Consider the following 24,953-nt stretch of genomic DNA (forward strand, 5'->3'; position numbering starts at 1 on the left):
TGGTGAGGGTTCGAGTTGCCGGGAGTGGACTGTACGCTTTCTTGAATGGTCTTCTTCTACCTCTCCCCTTTCGGCTGCGCAACCCTCAAGCATGTTCAGGCATGACCCAGAGTCGTAATTTTAACAAGATATACCTCAACAGCATCAAACATGGTCATAACATAAAACTTAATGTCCTTAAATTATGGTTTACTTCAGGTTTTGAATTTTTGCATCACGTGGCCTTTTATAACAGTTTTCTTACGCGAAGAGAAAAGTGAAAAGACATATAACAAGTAATTGTTAAAACACCAACATATTTCAATGGCTATCCCCTTTAGGAATCTGTCCTGAATGGCTTACTGCTTAAAGAGTAATTTTCAAAAACAGCTCACGTGACCTTTTAATTTATAGTTTATTTAATAACTCTTTAATGAAATAAGATTTTTCTCCATTCAGGATACGGATTGTTTCTATGCATCAATACCTTATATAGCTGATTCAATAAAGGTTGCTTTGGGCATTGGGAAACTATTGTTTGTTGTTCACTCATGTAAATCATTGTATTGTTCCATATGCCCGGATGACCAATTACCAAAGCAACCTTAGGCTGTATACGGCATGCTTGTTTTGCTTCCACAATAAAAAGTCATTGGCCCGTGTCAGATGTCACTTTTTCTATAATTATGACGTCATCGAACAAGCGACCGCTGTTAGTAACTCTCAGAAGGTTTAAGGGCGACAAAATATTTCTGCCGACTTTTTAGTGGTGTCTAAAATCAAGGAACATCGCTTTTACTAGCAAAAGTAGTTGTCTTCGCGGGGGGTCTAGGATCATATAAAATAAATTAGCCTTTTGTCGTATTGCTAGCCTTGCATTCAGTTTTGTTTTAATTCCCACTTTAAGTGACGTCTGGCATCGGCATCTCTACATTAGAGATCCGGCAAGAAAGAAACGGTCGGTTTTATTACGCATTGATCATGAGTGGCATGGACCTCTGCATTCAAGAGTTGTTATCAGAGGACGGGCCACACCTTAACTTGCCTTAACATACCTTGTTTTTCTTTAAATGGGCAGATAAGAAGTGTCCAACTGATTCATACCCAGGTTGTTTTCGGTTGGTTGATAAACAGGACCGAAATTTAGACATTTAAATCTTTTTTTTTTATCTTTCAATATCTGTTCCGTCGTGTTATAATGCGTTAAAGTTTTGTACCGTTGTTCTGAGAACATTTTAGAGTCGTCGTGACGTGTACGCCAATATTGACGTTACCATGGCAACCGAGTTTTGACAGCTATGTTTTTTAAAATTTGAATTTATCCAATAAAACTTTTTGGTTTTCTTTTTCAACGTACTGAATTATGTTACACTTAATTATTATTCTATCAAATTTACGATAACTGTTAATGTAATACATCAGGCTTTTTGGTATCTAATTTGAGAACAAAAAATGAATTCAATTTATCAGTCAATTCCAAAACTGCCCATGTCTTGCCCCGCCCCGGGGTAGACCCCCAGGCATTTGACTTTTTTGAAAAATTTTGGTCGAGCTTCCTGGTATGTTGGCAGTTTAGATGGTCGAAAAACCCACCTGCTAGCGCTTCAATAAGTGTCAAATCCCCCACCCACCAGAGGCTATTCAAAAATTTCCCCATGCGTCCAACCGCTTATTCAAATGAAAGTAGGGAAATTTCGTTTTTTATCCCAACCCTATAAAGGCATAATTTAATAATGTTCAGAAGGACCCTGTCGGAACCTTACATTTTTACTAAAATGAAGGGTTTCGGAATTAGTATTTTACCCACAATTGGTTATCGAAACTTTTTACTACAAGGTCTGTGGGAATTAGAGATCTAGATCAAGATCTGTCGGAATCATGAGACAGGGGACCTGTAGGAATCACAATTTTAGAGATGAGGGCCTTGAGGAATCATGCCTTCCATAGCGGGGGAGGGGGCGGGGAGTGCGCAGAAAAGAAATGGGTTATCCCGTATCATTATGTACTAAACACAACCGAAATATCTCAAGTTTAGAAAAGCTGTCTAACGCAGGTTTGCTCATTTCAGTAAAATTGTTCATTCCAGAAATACCACAAAGGTTCTAAATTAAGTATGCTCCAACAGAACAGTGAATATAGGAGCAATGACCTGTGAACGCGGTGCACATGCTGAAAGCTGACCAGTATTTTGATACAAAAGTCAAATGCCCGACCGGGTGGGCCCCATTTGGGTCAAATTCCAAACTATTAGGAGCAAAACTCCAGTCAAATACCCGGGGTAAGCCCGGGGGGGATTGGCGGTTTTGGAATTGATTGGTACATAAAATAAACAAATGCCAGATGCTAGGTTAAGTGTTCATTTCTCTCGAAATTTCATAACTTCCTATTTATGGTTTTTTGCTTCCTCAGCATCCTTTTATACGGAAATGAAATTTTCTATCACGATTACCTCGATTTATACGTTTTTAAGTAAAATGTAAGAATGGAATACATTTTTTACTTAAAAGTAAATCAAAATGGCAGATCCAAGATGGCAGATGGTTTCAGTTTCTTATTTACATAACTGATAACGTTTTCATGATATCCACGCTAGTTTTAAAGATCATGAATGTCTCTGTTAACTTCTTGAGACACCTCAGTTTTTACAGCAAGGAGCCCAAAAGTGTGACCGCTTTTGATTTATTCACATTCTTTCGTACAGATTTAATCCAATCAGAAGCCAGCTGGAAACTGCCCTCGACTTCTGATTGATTAATGTCTGCATGAAAAAATGTGAGTTGATTAAAAGAGCTGAGACTTTTTGGGCTCCTTGCTGTAAATGTCTTTTCGCTTTATTGCTACTTTAAGAGGAATTTGGATTTTACCAATAAATTCAACAATATGACGTCATTTTGACGTCACATTACGTCATGGTGTCAATCAAGTTATGCCTAGATGTTGCCAATGATTACATTATTACTGCCCATGGGGCAAGTCCAGTTATAATTTCGGTTTTCGGTCGTCTGTGCATGAAGAAAAACGATCACCCCGGGGGAGGGAAGACACGAGGTCTGGAACCAAGAAACGATGTTCTGGGCACTTGTTCTGCGTGATTTTGGTGGCCGTATTATGAGCGGTTTTGAAGTTATAGAGGAAGGGCCCCCTCCCTCACCCCGGTTGCAGGAAGCCAACAACAGTTCCGGCTTGAATAGGGTTAAGATGCGACGACTAGAGACTACCACTACAGATGAAAATGCTACTGCACGTGATCAGTGCCAGTCGATCCCAAGGGCGGTGGGCAATGCCAAATAGCACAAAGGAGTTTTTTGAAAGTCTACTTTCGTATGAACAGTAATTTTTAATTTGTACCCAGCTGTAGAGACTAGTTCATGAGGAAAAGGAATAACCCCTACCTTACGGTCATACATTATCCAGTTTCACATCAATGAAAGGGGCGTCAGGCAATAAATACCCTTGGCACGTCCCTCTTTAACACGTCTTAAAAACACACTGAGGCCTTTATGCATGCATGAAGTGGCATTTGCCTTTATTTTTATTTGAAAAGTCCCCTTAAATCATAGTGCTATTATTTAAAACCCCGTAAAACCTCTTACATCTTGAAAGTCGTGTCCGAGTACCGTAAGTCAGAAGATCTTCTTGATAATATTTGCCAAAGCAAATAACTTAACCTAACTGTCTACGTCCACGAGGTATAAATTTCGAAAACCTTAATTAATATAATTATTTACGTTTCACCCTAAGCGGCCACTTGTTGAGAATGATTGTGTAAAAGCATGCTTTATCCTTTAGCCAGACAAAACCCAGTGGCAGGTTTTCTGGCATACGTTCCAGCATTTTCGGTTCCAAGACGTTTTACAGCCTCTCCAACTGCAGCTAACACTTGGGACACTGATGCATGTGGGCACGTATTTGCAAACTTGTTTACACACCCATTTCTTTGTTTTCTCTAAGTTCCGGCCTATAGGTACAAAAGGTGGGTTTTTAGGTTTTTTAAATGCGAACCTGGCAAACAGCTTTGAAGTAGGGTAGTACTTTTTAGACTTTGGACGTGTCAATTTTCATCTCTAGTGAGATGCGTGGTTCTTTTACAGTAAGTATGGTTATTACAAAGTTTACTCATAGATAAAGGGGCAACCAAAACTATTAACATTGAAGTAATTCATACCCTGGTACACAGTGTTGATACGACTTTTGAAAACACCAATTATTTTATTTATTATTTTTTTTTATACAAGTCGGCCAAACGAAACCAGTGAATAACCTTGTCTAAACCGCATCTTTTAAAAATCACTCTCTTTTTTAAGTAATGGTCTAGATAAGAAGGAAAGGACCAAAACGCAGTGAACACGTCGGTATGCAAAAAGGTGCTAATTTTACTATTGTCTGTACTATGGTTCTGATTGGCTTAAACATCAAATTTTACGAAATCTTCGCAAAGTAGCATGTCTATTATTCCTTTTTTTTCTATCCAACTTCCTTATAACAAAATCTCGTCTGAGTCCAAGCAACATAGAAATCGTATGTGCGGATCGTGTAAAATTGTGAACATTTCTTGGCCATTGTTTGCAACTCTTGTGATTGGTCGAAATGTTTTAACACAAAAATACACCCTTTAAAAATGGATTTCAAATACAGTTTCTTTCGTAAACTACCTTTTTGTAGATTTATGCATTCTCTGCGTAAAAATGAAAACATTTCTATGTGAGGAAAGCGTATTGCGCCACAACAAAACAAATTGCTTCCCTTCTTACCTGGATCATTACTTAATCAGATTTATATATTAGACGATTGAAACCGGATATGTTCGAATTCAATCAAGGTTATTTTTGCCTAACCGAGGAAATATTGGGCAAATTAATTTATGTCTATCCATGACTGTCCGATCAGCCTTGCCTAATAAGTTTAAACATAAAGGCAGGCCTGGCCATCGAGGAAGAGTGGGAAAAAAATAGTAGTTAGCAAATGTAAATGTAACGTTATCTTAAGGATGGGTGAATCCAAACCGGAAACTGAACCACACAGCGAATTCGCGTGGACGCAAATATTAGTAGTTTTGGCCTTTCCGAATTGGTTTGGACGGCGCCATTGTTTGGAATTGAAAACACAAAGCTTAGAAGGAAAATTTATTCATGTTTCTTATTTTGATAAATCTGGTTTAAATTAAACAGGGTTTTTGGTATAAGGGGTCTTCAACGACAGAGAAGATGCCTTTGGTTCATCCTTGGTTGTACATTTGCAGGGCCTACAAACGTTACCTCTTAGTTGATCTAATCATATTGTTATAGCTTCTTCGCGAACATGATTTCCATTTAATCACTTTATTACCTATTATATCCACCCTTTTTGCATCATCTAGTTCATCGGACTGTTGCACACGGTCATCCATTTGATCAGCGTCATTCTGTTTCTCACCCAACTTCCGCATTCGGTAAATTGGCAACTTTGTACATAGATCCTTCATCTCGTCACTCAAGTCCGAACGGTCACTCAGCCTGCCAACAGCCTTGAAATTCTCCACAGACGTAATGGTCACTTTAGAATCTGTACTCTTATGCACCTATGAGTGATGTAAACCAGGGTGAAAAATAAATAATTTCGGGGGGAATTACCAATAGGTTGCAAGGATCAGCAAAATTCCAGGTACAATTTAGAATAAATAAATAAATAAATGAATAGCTGAAACAAATAAATAAATACTTTAAACAAATTTCTCCAGTGTAGTTAGTTAATGGTAACCCTGATTTTAGTATACTAAAAAGACAGAAAGTGTAACTGGATGGTTAAAGAGACGTCATGCAGTGGTTATTAAAAACTACTCTATTAAGTATCCTATTACCATTTAATATTAATTGCGACATGTATCCATTAAACGTAAGTTAAAAACTCTTACGTTCAAAATTAGCCTGACGCTAGTTTTAACGTAATTTGTTTTAGATAATCAGACACGTACCAACTGAAGCTGTTTCAGCAAGTCAGCAGGTCGAGGAACGTTTCCGATGGAGTATCTTAAAAAGCAGGCGTTTTCTTCTGGCAATCGAATCATCGTCAAGTTCTGCAGTACAGTCAAGCAAATACAAAGCAGGGATCAATAGACACAAAAGATTAGTGAAAAATAAATGCGATTGTGTAATAAGAAATTTTATCAAATTTACCCTATACCATTTTGAAACAAACCAACTAAGCAAAAATGACAGTCTATTAGGCTTCTTGTTTTTCTTCAGTTGTTTAGTTATGTGGTCAACTATATCTCGTCCTTTAACGGAATCTAAGCATTAATTTTGGTCCTTTTCGTAAACATTAATGGAGCGGTCTGAAAGCTTATCGAGAAATGGTCTTGCAATGATTTCTGAACCGACAGTGTTTTCTTTAGCGTGCAAAACTAAGGTGCTAGCTAAGTGAGCTTTATGTTCTGTCGGAAACAAAAAAAAAAAATGGGGTTTTGTGGCCATTTCAGAGACGTCTTCGCGAAACTGCACGGTGATCATTTAGCATTATCTTAAAGTTATAAAGACCGTGACTGGAAGTCAGAAAACTAAGATTTGACTAGATCGTACCAAAAAAAATCTCAAGTTTTGAATATAAATAGAAAAAAAAGACTCCAGATTTAGATTAGTTTGACTGGTTTGACCTATTATGTTAAGTTAGTTACTGACCTTGTTGAAGTCGTAGACATAGTCTCCTTCATTCTTGCCCGACGAAGCTTGACGCAAAGAGAAAGTCTCTGATTTCTTGTTAGCATCAATTCTGATCCTTTCGTACATATCTTTGGAAACTTTGAATGTATAGGCCTGCGAAAACACATGTAAAATAAGAAATGGTACCCATTTTTAATAATGTATTTAATAACTGGTGATAAACAAATGAGTAACTTCGCTATGTATATGTAAGTGGCACCTTATTCTATTTTCGAAATATAAATACGGGTCTCTTTACTTGAGGCACTGAAAGTTAGACTAGAGAATGAGATTCTTAGCCCTTTATTTGCTGTTCAATGAGCCCGAGGCATAATAATGTGTGGCTGTCAAAAACTTGTTCTTTAACGTTCACACGGCATCAGACAATTTTATGACCGGCAAAAAAAACCTTACCGGACACTTTGTTCACATGGAACCCTTTAAAATTTTCTCTCCGTTCACACGGAATTAACTGACGAACCGGGTCGAATTCTAATTTTTACGAGTGTTTTACCATCATTTTTGCTACTTTAGCAAATCCAAAATGGCGTCTACCAGCTGAGTTACCACGCATCGCCATCCATGCAGCCACGCCTTTTCCGTACAAAAATTTCAACGGCCATGGTGTTCACACCGCGCCAATCAAATTTTCGACCTCTCCAGCTAAGACTAGAATTTGTCCTCGATTTGGAGTTCAAAGCTTTGAACGGCTAGGCATCGAAATTTTCGTACGATCAGCTTAGTTCCGTGTTTAACGGAACACCTAAATGACGCTCGAATTTTTTAACCGGTCGAATTGCTGTGTGAACGGAGCCTAAGTGTCGAAAGCCCTAATACGCCGTAGGATAAAATATCCAGGCGAGAAAATCAACGCCACCACATTCAACTGGGGAAAAGTTAAGCTAAAACTGTCTTGGTGAAAATTCAATATTTTAAACTGAATTACCTTTTGTCCACTTTCAGCGTTAGAGGTAAGAATCAAAGGGGCGACCAGCAAAAGTAACAGCATCAAAGGGGCCATCGTGATAATAAAACGTCGAAGCTCTTTCTAATTTGGATTCCTCAAGAGATCCTCAGTCGAATGATGCAGCTAGTGTACAAAGCAGCTTCTTTTATGCAAGCCTGGCCATTGTGTTGACAAAACTTGAAAATTTTTCGGACACTGCTTCTACTTCCTGGTGTCAGCATATTTCGTATGTTTCAGCTCAACAAGTATTATTTTGTATTTGTAACAGCGGAAGCCATTATTATAAAAATATAAAAATATTATTAAAAATAGCGGGCGGGCGTCGTTTTCTGAGATATTAAATTACATGTAAGAGTCTTAAACTTCTATAAAAATGTTGATAGGAGCTTCGTCTTTATCTTAAAAACTGGAGAAAGAGTACCCTGACGAAAGCTGACTTCCGTATAACACTAAATCAGAACTCTGGCACTAGCCTATTTCAGCACGTCAACTTTGAGCAGAAATTTGTACAAATAATGAAATTGATTTCTTGCACAATTTGAGGATTGAAGTAAACGGGGGATAACCAGACGGTATTATTCATTCTTGTGAAATGCTTCTTATGTTGGTGTCGAGTTGTGCCCGAATTCTGACTCTTACGCGAAACGAGATTCTAAGGGGTATCACTATATCATCACCGAAGATTTTGCATTAATTTGTCTTGACTGTTTTCTTTGATACTCTCAATTTTGTTTAAAACTTTTATTCCAAGTTCTTTTGTGGCCAGTAACTGAATTGCTATTCATACACAAAAGTGAGAATATTTAGGAGACAAAAAAAAAAAAAAAAAATTAAAATGTTACTGACTCTCGAGATCACATTGAATCAATGTGCCTTTCATATTATTTGCGATGACATTTTGCATTTTAACAATCTTGATTTAATGTTTTTCCTTTCCATGCTTTTGATACCTTTACTTTTTGTACCCGGGATGACTGAAATTCTGCCAATTGAGGCAATTATTTGCTAACCACTTTAATTTTAATCAAAGCTAAGAGTAAATAGCATTTACAACTATTCTCAAGGCTCCCTCACTGATCTTGCTAGAGCTTAAATGAGCGGATAGTTCTTCATTTGTGACGTGATCCTGACAAAAACCCCATCATTAAAACACAAAGGGGCCAGTTCGCGTCAATATCGATTAACTATCAATATGATTTTAGTAGAAACAGTCATTAAAACCCCGCAACAGAACCTATATTTTAAGAACCTGTTAGGTTAAAATTTGACAGTAAGACCCCCTATATACAAGGACCTGTTAAGGCTAAAATTTAAAACAGGTTCTTATTTTCTAAAACCTGTGAAAACATTGTGTACACTTGGGCAAATAAGATAAGTCAACATTCAGAATCCTCTTTGGAGACATAGATTCCTCATCATATGCAGATTTTCTATTTTGAGGAATATTGTTTTTTTTTCTTTAGAAAACAAGAACCTATTTAAGAACCTAAACAGGCTAAACTTGTGTAAACTACCATTGATATAACAACCTGTTTAGGTTAAATTGGAAAAATCGAGGTTCTTAAGTCGCGGGTTTTTACTGCATTTCAACTTTTTTTTTTATTTTTAATAAACCCCTTCATTCCTATTATCGATCATTGTTATAACGCCCAACTAGCTGCTGTCTTAATGCTAACAATTACAAGATTTTTAAGCGCAGTTAGTGGCCAGACTTACCTAGTGAGTACTCTTTGAAAGACAATGAAATGTGCCGGTTTCCTCCTCCCTATACTCGAAATCTTCACGGAATTTACGTTTAGTTTGGAACTTACTGAGACAGCAAACACTTTTTCAGGCGCAATTAGACACCTTTGGGAATGAAATTTCCGTTAACAAAAGAGTCCATGGAGGAATAACTTCAGATGAAATTGAAGCCAGCGCAAACTTATTAATTTGCATTTAACTTAGACGAATTGAATATTATTTCTAATGAGAATTTCCATTTTTTCCTGCAATCATTCATAAGAAGTATTTAAAAAAACATTTTAATGTAGTGTGCCTTTTCTTTAACAAAATTGGTGAACTAAATGGTTGAGCAATATATCTACTCTTTCTCCTATAAAAACAAATGTAATAAAGACGAATTTACTGAGAGCTGCGTGATTGCCTAGAGTTTATTCCCACGCTTGCTCTTAGATAAGGAAGTTGAAGAAGAATTACACTTCGGGTATATTTGCTTAGCAAACACAAGTTTTATATTATTATCACATAACTGTTTCCGTTTCAGATACAAACCAAACAGAAACTTAATCAGATTTCTTCTTCCTCGCCCTAAGAATAAATTATACAATTTTAAAGCTGAGATTTCAGGACGTAAGCATCGTGTTGAAAAAGATAGAGGAAACTATATGAAAGAGTTTCATTCGCGGTTATATTTTAAATAATCCTCCATGAATTCAGCACAAGGCAGGATTCGTCGATGATAAGATTAGGCCATTGTGTGCCATGAAATGTCCATTTGCTTTGCTAGAGCTTTGATTTGGCAAATAATAGTTTGGAGGTTCAGTTTTGTTGATCAGGGACAATATATTATTTCTTAAGGAAAAAATAAAACATCAAATGATAACTAAAACAAATGAACGACTTAAGCGACCCTTTCTCAAGAATTGCTTCTCATAAAGGAGTTGTCCACTACTGCACGCGAGAATTCATTCTAGAAGAAAACATTTGAGCACAGCCGATGAAAACAGTTATTTCGGCACTCATTCTTTTGTCCTTATAAACGCTTGGATGGATAAATTTTATTTTCACTTAGATGTTAAAATTTGCTTGCTATAGTAATGTTTTATTCACCCCCACTTTTTTTAAGTCCACGCCACGTTTATGATTTATTTTTTTGCCAGATAAGTAAAATATAAGTTATTTCATTTTTACGTCCCCCTTACAGTTCACTATCCAACATTGAAAAAAAAAAGTAGCGATTAAAGTCGGATAATTTGACATTATTTTTACTTACTAAACTGAGGCAAACATGCAATATAGATTGCTGAAATCCTCGCTAAAAGCTCTGCGTTTTAGAACAGGGAAGTGATTGTAGCGTTTAAAAGCAATTAGGCTATACCAAAATATATGATATTTTTCGCTTTAATTTACAATTTTTTTAAAGAGCTGGGCTTGCGACGAGGGCCTAATTTCCGTTCACGTGATTCTTAATCCCTCCCCAGAGTTTTTGATATGTTGCAGTATTTCGAAACAATTTTGCCTTCACTCGTCGGGTAGAATGCCTGTTCACATCCGGGAATTTAACAGCCTACAGCCACATTCGAGGCACGATTTGGTCTTTAAAATATGGTGGAATAATAACACTGAATCGACTTTGACAGTTTTTTGTCTCTGATCGTGAGTTACTGGTAAGCAAATCTCAATGGGTATCACCGGAATATTAATATGAAAAAACATCAAATTCAAGATGTTACCTTCGATTAATGCCTTATCGGATTTCACTGGGTTTTTCGCGCTAAAAACCAACCAGAAAATCGCCATTTTTGCACGGATTTTCATCTGCGTAGACTTTCGCGGAAAGATTATAACCAAAGTTTGCAGGAATCGGGAACAGTACCAGTCCACCTGATATCGTGACATCTCGTCTGCCTTTAAAACCACCAGTTCTTTTATTTTCCTTCGAGTTAGCCAGCGCGAAGAAAATTTCCAGAAAACGTCTTTGAAAGCCAAATTCTCCACGTTTGGGCCGCCATCTTTTTTTCATTTTTCGAAGTTGTTTCCAGTACTCTTTGACCGTTTTCTTGTTTTTACCTCATGTATGCTTCATTTAGAAGTGTCACGGCTAAAAACGGCAAAATACTAACCCCCACCCGGACGGGAAATTTTTCGTTGACCTCAATGGACTGGGAATTCTACCCGATGTGGAAATCCTTTGATCTTCTCTCGAGATATGGTATATTTTAGGGGTAGTGGCTCTGCTGGAGGCCTACGACGTCACCAACAATGGTCGCCGTCTTTGCCGCAATCTTAGACGTTACCAAGAATTAGAAATCAGGGTAAAACCGCGACTGAATGGCAATTTTTTTGGGTTGATATGTAAATAAGCACTTTGCATGATTTAAGCCACAAGATTTACTTTTATTGTTGAACAAAGTTGAAAAAACATGCATTTTCACTTAAAAAGGCTGTCCATCTGCCACTCATGACGTCAAACCTCGTAACCATAGAAACTGACCATCACTGAACTTGTCTCAAAATGCGTGCGAGGGATAAAGGAACACTTACTAAAAACATTAGGTGCTGATGTTTTATCCTCTAGGAAAAACTCAGAATAACCTTAGGGGGTTAACATCCATCCCCCCTCTTGTACTTTAGAACTGAAAAAAGCAAGCGACGGCACCGAGACTATTTAGATTAGCAAAACAACAACTTTACACGTGCATCACGGTTTTTTGTACATGTCTTAGCCGTTTTGCACGACTGTGACATGAAACCTCCTAGTTTTAATTTAAAATTTAATGTCAACGCAAAGACGTCCAGGGGAGGGGTGGGTACGCATTTTAATCACTTGTTTCGGTTGTTTTATTGTGATTTTTCTTCCTATTTTTAGCCGCTGACACCGAGAAACCCCCCTTTCTGGATCTCTATGCTGCTGTTGTTGTCCTGGTCGTTCTGATAATGAGACCTTTAGATTCTTAGACGGGAACGAACCAGCTCTCTTTGGCCGGGAAACGCTTCGTTCGCCATAGGAGCAAAATCTCATGGGGTGAAAGATAGTAATGTGCAGAGAGTGAGAGAACTGCATGACGTCCCTATTATCTTAAACTTGGCACAGGCTTCATTGACTAGACCTCTCTACCAATTAGCGCGCGAGAAATCTTTTAAATATTAAAAATATATAAAAATATGTTTACTGTATTTAAAAAGTGACCTAAACTCGTCTTAAAATCTATTTTGCTAACTGTCAACCTGGTTTATCGTAGGTTCAAGTTTAATAGGTACAGTTATAACTCCTGCACACAGCCGAGTAAGCGTCAGCCCCACAAGCACAGCTCCAGGAACTCGAATGAGCGTGGAAGGATACCTAGAACTTTTAAAGATGTACTGATTCATCTGAGTATCATGCCATTTGGCATTGTCTTTGGGGTGAGGCACTGTACGCATCAAACTCAAAGGAATTTGCCTTGAGAGGAATTGGAGAGTTTCTTGGTGTTTTAAACAGGGTAATAATCCCCGAAATGCAGCGAAAAACAGTGAAGTCATACATCGCCCCGTAGAAGGAAATCCAAGACATTCGTGGATTCTGGATTCCACGTCACGGATTTCGGATTCCAGGTCCTGGATTCCTATCTCTTTCAGTGGAACTAGGACTCTGGATTCCAATCGTTTGTGGGATTCCAGAGCTGTAGTCTGGATTCTATAGCCTAAGATTCCGGATTCCAGATGCCAGTTTTTCCGGGATTCCGGATTCCACAAGCATAAATTTCCCGGATTCCAGAATCAAGATTTCCTTACATGGAGCGACATATAAATTGATATGTAAAGAGCTTACGCGACTAGGACGGCGACGGGGGCAAAACGTCCCTTGGAATGTGAATTCGCCTTCTTGCAAATCGGTCTTGTGTTCGAGTTGAGGCACTAGGCCAAAACTAAAATAAAACATTGTATTTTTACTCACTGGCAACTTTTCTCATGCCCCAGGCGATACTCTGCTATTTGCTCAATCAGCTGGTTTGTTTTGACGCTTTGATCATTATTCTGATATTTCTAACAGATATCTCTCCCACTTTCACAAATAAAGTAATGTCTGTTACCCTTCATCCCTCCTTCGACCAAAATACCATTCCTCAGTGCAATTTTCTTCGCTATTCACGTGTTATATTTAGTTCTGTTTTCCACTGCCTCGCATAGGCCTCTTAAAAGAACCACAAGCGGGTGAAGCTGTGCGAGCGCGTTGCGTTCTGATTTGCGTAAACCCCACCCTAAACCAGGTGATTGACGACGGATCAGTTAAACTTACATTCACCGAGGGTATCTTTGCTTCTCTTGCCTTGTCTTTTTGGTACATGTTTGGGTATTTCTTCTTCGCTTGACGTGTGAAATATTCCTCAAAGTTTCCTCCTCAGCCAAAAACAGCTGAGCTACCGTGCCTTCTGTTGTACCTTTTTGTCGAAATCAGTACAATTGACGACAATTGCATTGACATCGGCAAACATCTCCCAAACTTAGTCAAACTATCTGGTTATGAAGAATTATGCAGCAATTTTAAGCCAGTGAGATTCAGAAACGGATACTGATAACAAGATTGCTGTAACTGAAATGAGAGGTAAAGTTAAAGTATGTATTTCTTGTGCTTATTAAGCCTAATCATCATTTTAAGCTGCAATATTGGGCACTTCTAAGCAATTTGACTTGATTGCTCCTCAGCAAACACACCATTTTGTTTCTTCTAATTATAAAACAAATTACTTTTTCTGATTGTTTTGTTCTCAACGTCCTCGTGGTTGCTAAAAGGCTTAGTGCTTGTTTAATCGGCTTGTAAAGTCGTAATAGAAATTAAGAAAACAGTTAATATATAAAATGGTAATAGAACTGAGTGGAGTATAATTCGGTCAGTTCTAATACGAGTGAATAACAAAAGGAGTCCGATTTGTTTAATTAGAATTACACACCTAATTGGACGACGCGAAGTTTTGTTTCCAATTAGTCATAACTATAACCAGATTTGTAATATATATGTTTTATATAAGATCGTCCAAGAGAACATGTCAGAGCGCACACGGAGTGGCGCGTACTCTTCTTTTAGATCCTCTTACACTGTCCTACTAATGCTGAAATCAGGGCTGCTGATGGCCAATCAGATTTGAGAATTTCTTTATAGTTATGATGATGATAATGATAATACAGTGAAACCTGTATTAAGCGGACAGTAGCCGAAGTGCCCAAATCTATTTCCCTTATTTACTTTGAATGAAACCTTTATTAAGCGGACACCTCTATTAAGGGGACGCGGACACCTAAAAAGTACCTAAAAATGGTCATTTCTATTGTTGCCAACCTCTATTAAACGGACACTTGTAATTAAATTCCACCAGCCAACATGCCAGACACCGGAAATGCTAAAGACTGCCTCGAATTGTCACCCACAAATTTTTCGATTTTTTCATTAAAAAACGTGACTTGACGAACTTATTTGATTAGTTTCCCAGTACAGTATTGTTTTCTATTTCGTTTTGTTTGTATAGACCCAGTTTTTTCACTCATCTGATTTCTTCAAATTTGAGTTGCAATCTATGTTTAAAGTACTATGATCAATTGGTCCACTTAGATAAAGAAATTCATGCAAACGTATATCGTCATAGTCTCTGGGAGTTTTCTAAACGTTTCCACTGTTCATTTGAATGGCATTTGACACCTCATATGTCGTTATCTATTGAACCCTATATTAGGCGAACACCCTGTATTAAGCGGACATTACAGCTTTCCCCGAGGGTTTCCGCTTTATACAGGTTTCACTGTAATAATAATCTTAATAATAATAGCAATAATGATAATAATAGTAGTAACAGTTATTAGTAATAATTATGATAGTGATGGCAGAAAATACGAACCTTTTTTTCTTTCATGAGAAATTAGAGAGATATAGATGGTTTTCACAGTGACGTCACCAAATTATAAAGTCAAAGTAGTGAGGCTTTACGAATTCTTATTTACACTTGGTTAAAGATAAACAAAAAATAAATATTTGCACAAGTTTCCATTCCCGTAGCATGTTTCATTTTGAAACACAGCAATTTGAACTTTCTAGTTTTCACAGTGCGTGACACCAAAATAGGAATACTCTCTTGATGAAAAAAAGTCTCTCGTAAATAAGGTGTATACTCGTCGATGTCTTTGTTTCAAAATTCTAAGTAAATAAGAATATCGATCGATGATTGCCACATGTTACTCAACCGCAAACGGCTATTCGTTGACAGGAGCGCTGGAGTTTTTTTTCCTTTCTTGGAAACGGAACCGTTTGTTCTAGAAGGGCGCAAGACCGTGAAATATTATTTAAATTAACTAAATGCGGATTTTAATTAAACGAGTTAATTTATTGTTAACTGAAGCCTCGGGAACAGGGTTGAGGCAAAAATAGACGGACTTACAAGAGTGTAGATGATATCATCAGTAAGAGAACTTGGGAAAATTATTTTGTCCGATGAGCGTTTTTGGGTTGCCAAATGACTTGTTGCAGGCACTTAGGCTCATTGATGTTGCTTTCTCTTTTCCCCTGTTTCCGCGAGAATGCTACCTTTGCAATAGTGCATTCTACTAATGACGTCACAATATTCTGTTTCCTGCTGTGACTCAGACATTAAACCTGACCAGTGTAAGAGTTTGGTATGGGAAAGTCAGGTTCGGCAACAAATTTTCGTCATCTTTGAAGATGTTTATCGTTAAAGGAAACAAAATTCATCTTGGTTTCGATAATAAATATCCCGAAAATAATCAACGCGTGCCAAGACAGCGTTAAACCTTAAAAAAAACTGTACAGATGAGTGGTTTTATTTCCCATGCGGCGTCTTAATGCTGTGGGTAAAATTATGTTAAAATGTGTGGAGAGCAGGGCTTCATAGCTGTGTGTGAAACGGTGCATTTGGTTAATTTATAGGCAAAGGTTGCTCAATTGTTTTTTCGAGTGCTTATGTTACGCTACTTGGTACTACAGGATATAAAGTACTAAAGTGTCCGTCCTGGATTCATATGGTCTACCTGCCGCGCAACAACAGAAGACACAGAACAAAGTTATACAATTTCCCGTTTGTGCTAATATTGGTGTGCTTTTCACCTTAGATACTATTCTGTCACAGGCTTGCGAGAAGAACATCCAAACTCGATTTTCTCTTTAGCAATTTCGGTTTTGGAGTATTACACTGCCAATAATGTGTATGTCATGTTTCAGTGCATAGCGGTGCTTTCTGCCTAAGACACAGAGCTAGGGATCCGATTTCAGTAGCCTTCTCTGATCGAGTCGCTTTGTTTTCTGATTTTAACCATTTATTTGAGTTACTGGACCAGGTTTTGCTCCCAATAGCAGTAGTGCCTTTTATATATTGGAATTACGTTCAAAAAACGTTTTAAAAACGCTCACTGCGAATTTTATGAACAATTTTCATGTCGGAAACGTATCCTTCCCATACAAAGCCTTGGTGTAGAATGCAAAGTTTGTCTGAGTCACGCGGGGGGTCTAAGGTAACAAAACCTATTTTTAGTAACAGGAGAAAGCGCTATTGGCTAAAGAACGCCTGCTGTTTATTAATTGCTGATGACAACAAATCAAGAACGAGGGAAGAGCATTGCGTGACGACACAAAAAGCGGCTGCGCAGGACATAAATGGATCATGATCATAGTTGTTCGACTGGAGACATCACCAACACAATGGGACAATGGGACTCAATATTCTTGGTAACATAGGCAGACTCGGAAGTTGTGTCGAACACCAAAGAATGGATGGAAGCAACCACAAAGGTGCTACGGTTATATAAAGACGCATATTTATTTTTTCTTCCTTCTTCAGTAAACATTTGAACCATGCTTAACACATGTTTATGAAACCTGCTTGACCTTGTCAAAGGCCGAAGCCTTTTTTGGAATGAATCCTTAGCACTTTCCGAGAAATCGAAACGGAAGTAAAACAATGCTCTCTTCAACATTTAGGGGAAATTCCCTTAGGCCATAAGGATATTCTTGGAATTGGCCGCAATCGATCGAGACTTTGGATGTGTTCAAATCATACTTTTGAAGATTGATCTTACGCCGGAAATTTCAAGGGAAAAGCAATGGATCACGAAGGTAATAGAGTCAAAACTTCTCCTTCCCGGCAAGTTCTAGTCAGTCATAAACTACTAGGGGTTTTAATGGCGTTTTAGATAAAATAAAAAATGACTTAGATACCTGTGTTTACGTTCGAATGCCAAGTGATACACTAGGGTCGATCCCGGGTATTTGTACTGTTAGCATTGAATTTCTTGAGAAAACCGAAAAGCGCGTTCAACCTCTTATTTCGTTTCACTCAACTTGATTGCTGAATTGCAACTTCCAATGGTTTAGTGATGTTTGATTTCAGATGATTGGAAGTTGAAGTAGGAAAGACTCAAACGTCCCTAAATTGCCTATTTCTAAAACTACATTTTGAATTTTGAGGAATTAACATTTGAGTCCGATGAAATAATGTCAATATCTCATTCATACTAAGTTCTTTCTACCTTGAAAACACAGGAAAAAACCGTAAGTTCGAGAATGAATCTCAGAATAGTATTTTCATTATAATTGTGTGAGTGTGCGTGTTTCCTTTTTCTTCATAATCTTCTTCATATTTTAACCATGCTTTACCGCAGGAGTTTACGAAAAAAAATGTCTATGGAGGCTTTCTTTTTTGGATAAATTTATTGTGAACTAAACATTCCGAGTAATTCTTGGAATTCCGTGAAAATGGAGGTGGAATATGCTCACTGTATTATTTATTAATAACAAGAGAACTCCCTTTGATCCGAGGATATTCTTGCAAATCGGCTGCTATCTGAAATCGCCAGCTTTATATCATGCCAGTTTCATTGCCACCCGGACGTAACAACCAATTGCAACGACCCCAAGGCACCGCAAATCGGTTTGACACCGCATAGTTATTGCATAAAAATATCCCTGGTAGAGAACCATTTATTGAACACATTTTTTGAGAAAAACATGAAAATCAGGGAAAGCCATAACTTTTGCAAGAAAGAGCGTTGAGTATAGGGTGAAGCACCCAAGTGCAGTGATAAGGGATAAGCACTGTTTAAAACCATTAACTTTGAAATGATATAATTATATATAAGAGGCGGAACACGACACAGCTTTTACGAAGGGTATCAGTGGGAACAATTTCTGTATTAACAGGATAATGTGGATAACTTCGCCCTATAAATGGCTGTTTTTTTTTTCGTTGCATACTTTAGCATTTGAAGGATTGATGATTTCTAATAATTCAAGCTACATTGCTGTAGTTGCCATTGATTTTGGAACCACGTACAGCGGTTTCGCTTTTGCCTTCAACCAAAAGGAAGGAGAAGGAGGTATCCATATGAACAAGGAATGGGGAAATGAGCAAGGTCTTTCCACTCTGAAAACACCGACGTCTTTGCTTCTTCGTCCCGACGGTCAATTTGATTCATTTGGATTTGAAGCAGATGAGAAATACGCCAACTTTTTCTGTGGGGAAGATCAAGAGTACATGTACTTCAAACGGTTTAAAATGGCACTTCACAAATCTGAGGTGAAATCATATGAAAAACATTTTACCTCTGCTTTATCAGTCTTAATACTTAGCCAGAAAAACAAGAAAAAAAGAACCATTATATTCCTGCATTTCAAGAGATTAAGTAACATTCACAACAAACCACTTTACGCAAAGGATGACTGCATTTGTAGCCATTATTACTGAAAAAACAAGGACTCTCTCGTCCACAGAGGCTTGCTTTGTGTTTCACCAAGACGCTTGCTATTTTTATTTTTTTATATATTTGCATTTTATTGCAATACCCACTGGAAGCCTCTGCGGAAGAGAAAAGGTGAAATTTAAGTGGAACGTTTGGAGATTTTACGCGAATATGTTCGCATTCCTGTCGAAGTCTAGATTGTGAGATAAGCCAGGCATTGTCATAATTGTCTTGTGCATTGTCTTGTAGATTTTGGACCGTAACACTAAGCTGATGGCAAGTAATGGAAAAAAATTGGAAGCTCTCAATGTGTTTTCGCATTCAATAAGATTCCTCAAAGATAAAGCCATTGAAATAATCCGGGAAGTGACTGGAGACGATGCGTACAATGCTATGGACATACAGTGGGTCTTAACGGTACCTGCAATTTGGAAACCTGCTGCTAAGCAGTTTATGAGAGAAGCTGCCTATATGGTGAATAATACCGAGATAATTTTTCTTATTTTTTGCTAAGTGCAGAATGTAAAAAGAATGAAGTTTAATAATTTAACCAGTCTTTACAAAATTAATGTTGTTGTTTGCTTTGTTTCATTGTTTCGTTTGTTTGCCTTTTCAGTCGCTTCATGTTATATGTAAAGAGTGAAACACAGTAATATCGAAGCCTGCGTGAGCTAGATAGCAATCCTGCGCAAAAAAATGTCAACTAAATGAGCGCTTGTGCTATCCTCAGTAAACTATAATAACTCCTGAATAAGCGATTGTGTTATCCTTAGTAAACTATAATAACTCAGCTGTGTGTGATACCATTCTATCTTTACTTCAAGGCTGGAATCGCTTCTGCTGAGAACCCGGAACAGCTACTTATTGCCTTAGAACCAGAAGCTGCGTCAATTCATTGTAGAGACAAAAAGATGAAGGACTTCACAAGTGAAAGGGGCGATGCTGATATATCTGATGTGTTTGCACGACCAGCGGTAAAATATTTGGTGGTTGATATTGGAGGTAATCTAACTGATCTTAATAGAACCCTAAGTTAACCACTTTAATTCATCTTGTCTGCATTGAGAGTTTAATCATCTCGGTAGCTGTTGTGCTATTTATATTTTACCTTCTTTTGTTGCATAAAACTGTCTATCTTAAATGTCAGATTTCGCAGATCGACCTCCTATTTACTATCTCAGTCTTTATTTAAGTCAAATATGTAAGTAGTCAGTAATAATTAGCAATTAATGAATGAGGCTGAATAGGATATGAGGAGTTAAGCAGACCGAGGAGGCCTCCGAGATCTGCTCAATTCAAAATAATTCCCAGTTTAAAAACATGGCTAAAACATGCATGGATGTTGACTTTATCTTCGATAGTGTACGTTAAGGTTTGTCCAGCTCCGCAAATATTCTCCAAATAGCAGATGTCGCCCTCGAATTGTCTTCTTGTGGTTTTTGCTATGTTTGTAGCCATTATTTCGCCTAGTTCCAGCTATAGTTCTTACTCTTGAAACGAGTGAAGTGTCCGCCATTTTAGTTTTCACAACTCAACCTCGTCCCCAGGTCTTCTCGGTTAACAGTGCATTAACCCGTAGAAGGCTGCATTTTTGACGTCATTTCCTCGTTAAACTCAAAATTCTTCCAAATTTGGTCATCAGTAACTGGTTATGGTGAATTATGCGTGTGCTTTTAGCCAATCAGAATTGGGAAATATTTTGAACGAATGATGATAACAGTGTAATAATAGTGTAATAATAAGTGTGATTACAAACAACGCACTTACCTTCTTGTAAAATTGAATTGAAATTGTAATACTGCATGAGCGTACGAGGAGGAGCAGAGTGCTGTGGCGCGTTCATTCAACGCTGCAAATTAGGCTTGTTTGATCAAAAGCTGAGATGTCTGTGACATTTAACCACAAAATAGGTGGCGTCAGTAAATTTTGTACCTTTTCCTGGCATTTATTTGGAAGGTTATTCGTTTATGCACAAAAATGAGTGGGTATTTTTGATGTCATATACAGTGTTTTCTTTTTCTTTTCCTTACAAAGGTGGGACTTTGGACGTGACAGCTCATGAAATCTTGTCAAATGGCAATGTAAAAGAAATATTCCAGGTAACCGGGGGTCCTTATGGTGGAACAAAAGTTGACGAGGAGTTTGTTTCTCTTCTTAAGCGATTCTTTGGAACTACAGTGGTGGAAACATTCTCTACAAAATATCCAGGAGAATGGCTTGTTGTAATGAACGACTTTGAAATGAAGAAGCGAGGGCGACGAGCTTTCGATGGTGGAACGACAAGACTTCGACTTCCCCGTTCTTTTACAGCATTAATATCGGAATATCGAGGACCTGCGGGTACAATAGAAGGAGTCCAGTTCCTCAGGAATGAATATCTCTGTTTAGAAGCCCCAGCGATGAAGAAGTTGTTTAAGCCAGTTCTGGGTGGAATTGTAAAGCACCTGACCAACCTCCTGGAGAATCGCTGCCTTAAGGATTTGCAGTTTTTCTTTTTGGTTGGAGGCTTCGCCCAGTCTGCTCTTCTCCAGGATGCCATCAAGAAGCAATTTAGCAGCAGGTAGCGTACCGTAAAGCTTACTTATTTAAGTAGAGTTTCCAGACCAAACTAAGAAATTTCACCGTCATAATTCCGGCCATGCGTCGCAGAGCGCCATGGGTAACAAAAAGTGGGAAGCTGAATTCTTTTCAGGCTTCTTACCCAATTGCAAAAATTGCGTTCAGAACTCTCACGATCATTCTTCATTTGATTTCGTTTTCCGCAATTCTTATTCTTGATTTATTCCATATACATCTATCAATTGCTTTATTATTCCTTCAAAATAACCCTATTCAGACCGGTGGGAGCTCTTGGAGCCCCCTTGATAAAAGTTAACCAAACATAACGACTATTCCTAAAAAAATAATATATGTAAACATTTTAAAGTCGACGATCGCCATTGTCGTTGCCATGGCAACCGAGTTTTAAATGTTTTATTTAATTGTTATTTGGTAAATTATAACATTACACTTTATTAAACAATAATTTATCCATTTTATTACAACGGTTAGTGTAATCCAGGCTTTTTAGTGAACGATTTGGGATTTTTTGGTCACCTAAAGCTGTATTCTTTAAAGCTCATTTATACACAGTATATTTTTCTATCACGACTACCTCGATTTATACGGGTTTTAAAATGGTTCCAGATCATTGTTTAGTTATAATAAATGAGATAATCAATTCATCACTGCTATTTGTCTTCATTGAGAGTTTAATCATCTCGACGATCACGAATACCTCGATTTATACGGGTTTAAGAATGGTTCCAGATCCTTGTTTAGTAATAATAAATGAGGTAATCAATTCATCACTGCTATTTGTAAAGGTTATTAAAATGTGTTTGCCAATTTTTTTTATATTTTCAGGCACCTAATTACCTAGTGTACGTTTTTTCACTTTTTGAGACAAAAATTGATGGAATTTGGATTGTGCCAATAAATTCAACATCCAGTTCATAATCCCGTCAAATTACGTCGTTGTGTCAATCAAGTTATGCCTAATAAATGTTTCAAATGATGAGTCCATTATTCTGTGTTATTTCCGGAGGCCTTATCATGAGCGGTTTTGAGCCCGGTCTGAATATGATTAAGTTTTGAAGCATGACTGCTTACCGCGACCTATGTAAAGTTCCCTCCATAACCGTTTAGCAGTTTCATGTTGAAAAGGGATGTTTATTTTCGCAGACATATCTCAAATAACGTTTGTCATCCTTTGAGTGTTATTTATTGATATGCCAAAACAGCTGAATTCCCGCTCCTTCTGTCGTCCGTTTTTCTGTTCGTATGTACAGTTGACATCAATTGTTCTGATATCGCCAAGCATCTTCCAAATTTGGTCGACGCTAGCTCAGGTTTTAAATTAGCTTGTCGGGGTAACGGATAAACATTTTTAGTGAGTAATACTAATGGTTTTCATTTGGACCATTTAAGCCACTTCGACTGCATGGTAAGCGACATTTCTAGATCTCAAGCGCCACAAACTCAACCATGGCCATCATTGGCTTTTAATCGAACGGTTATTCTAAAAACTTCCGAGATAAACAGCATCATCAAGCTTGTTGATAAAGACCAGCGTTACTAGAATCTTCCATTTTTATCCTTAACGGCTGGTTGTAAAATATAAACTTGTAAGATTTTTTAAAAAAAAAAATCGGTATTACGCTAGCATAAGCAATTTGTTTTCTTATCGTCATGTTGATAAGTAACAAATCTTTTTACATTCTCATTACTTCCACTAGATATAAGATTTTAGTTCCTGTGGACGCAAGTATTGCAGTAATGCAAGGGGCAGTGATGTTTGGTCAAAAGCCGCACGCAATTGATTCTAGAATCATGTCCACAACTTACGGTTTTGAAATCAACGACCGCTTTGATCCCAAACGTCATCCCATGGAGAAGAGACACGTTGTAGAAGATGTCGCTTGGTGTAAAGATTGTTTTGTTATTCTCGCTGAAGAAAATGAAATGGTGAAAATAGGAGAGATAAAAAGATTTCCAAATTATCAACCCTTGAGAGGAAGTCAAACAAGCGTCGAGTTCACGTTTTTCACCTCTACCGACCCAAAAGCAAAATACATCACTGATGATGCAGTGGGGCCGTCGATAGGAAAAGTTGTTGTCGAATCTCCTGATATCTCAAAGGGCACTAACCGAAGTATTGATGTTTGCGTCTATTTCGGAGGCACAGAAATCAAAGTAACAGCAACTGATCTTACAAGTGGTAACACTGCAACTGCCTATTTGGATTTTTTGTGCAAGCTTTAGCAAACGTGATCAATTGGAACTCGTTTGCTGAAATAGCATGAAACCGGCTGAGCTAAGCAACATCACCATCTGTTCCTTAGATTTTAACAGCTTATGTAGACAGTGCAGAGTTTACAACGTTTTAGTATTCACATAATTGAAGTGAAGTTGAAGTTTTTTTGTTGTAACCTGTTTACAACGTTTTAGTATTCACAAAATTGAAGTGAAATTTTACTTTTGTGTTGTAACTTGTTTTTATTTGGTGGTGGTGAGCACAATTTTATTTTATCCTGTCAAAGTTTTGTTTTCTACATAAATAAGTAATTGTTAGTTTAGCCGTAAGTTTTATGCGCGATATACTTTTTCGGCTTGTATAATTTGTTTTCCCAATGCAGAACAAATGATGTTCTCAATGGAATTAATTTTGCTTTTTGTATTCTGTGTGGAAGAAAGACATAAGAGAGAAACATTTTTATGGGGTAACATCAGAAGAAATGCAAGCTAAAAGTTTTTCTCACACGAGTAGTGTACTATGTTGTAAGATAAGCCTCATTGATACCTTCCCCTGCCTTCCGTATGTCTTCCCCTTATTAATATGCAAAAGGGTCAAGTTCATGACGTCACCCATTATTAAAACCAAGAAAAAAAGTGGGTTCCTGAATACGTAATAAGTGGGGTCGTCCATACTAATAAGTGCCTTCCTCCATATCTAATACCTCTTATACAATAGAAACAATAAACTTGACCAGAATTAGCCTCTCTATACCGACCTGATTGGTTCATGTATAATCTATTATGTGTTCAAAATAAAGGCGAACTCTCCGTTCAGCATTTTGTTATTGCAAGTTCAGTTTGTTAGGAAAAACTTTTGTTCGAGTTCGGCTCTTTTAAGAAAACCCTTTTGAGCATCACGGCTTTCGTTACCAACGTTGATGAGCTTCAAGCTCTTTTGAACGCCTGTTCCTCGCGATCTATACCCGCGAATGGTAAATATTGCTGGACTCTATTTTAATTCCTGAAGAAGCTTGAAGAGTGGAACGCCTATATTAAAAAAACAAAACAAAACAAAAAAAAAACATCAAATATATTATACACAAAACACACACTCAAAC

At 37.6% G+C, this 24,953-nt stretch overlaps 2 protein-coding genes across 2 annotated transcripts; one reads left to right on the forward strand and one right to left on the reverse strand.

The window, feature by feature from the left end:
* Positions 1-3,764: 3,764 nt before the first annotated feature.
* Positions 3,765-7,674, reverse strand: LOC140922309 (uncharacterized). The gene is made up of 5 exons (XM_073372305.1): positions 7,600-7,674; positions 6,633-6,767; positions 5,930-6,031; positions 5,305-5,536; positions 3,765-3,937 (listed from the first exon to the last, which is right to left on the reverse strand). Exons 1-5 carry the CDS (start codon positions 7,672-7,674, stop codon positions 3,765-3,767), a joined length of 717 nt encoding a protein of 238 aa, XP_073228406.1.
* Positions 7,675-16,886: 9,212 nt separating this feature from the next.
* LOC140923091 (heat shock 70 kDa protein 12A-like) lies at positions 16,887-24,600 on the forward strand. The gene is made up of 6 exons (XM_073373155.1): positions 16,887-17,437; positions 18,580-18,896; positions 19,309-19,533; positions 19,884-20,061; positions 21,094-21,619; positions 23,337-24,600. Exons 1-6 carry the CDS (start codon positions 17,425-17,427, stop codon positions 23,860-23,862), a joined length of 1,785 nt encoding a protein of 594 aa, XP_073229256.1. The 5' UTR covers positions 16,887-17,424; the 3' UTR covers positions 23,863-24,600.
* The last annotated feature ends 353 nt before the right edge of the window (positions 24,601-24,953 follow it).

This window comes from Porites lutea, chromosome 13, assembly GCF_958299795.1.
Source record: "Porites lutea chromosome 13, jaPorLute2.1, whole genome shotgun sequence".
In the NCBI taxonomy this organism is placed as follows: domain Eukaryota; kingdom Metazoa; phylum Cnidaria; class Anthozoa; order Scleractinia; family Poritidae; genus Porites; species Porites lutea.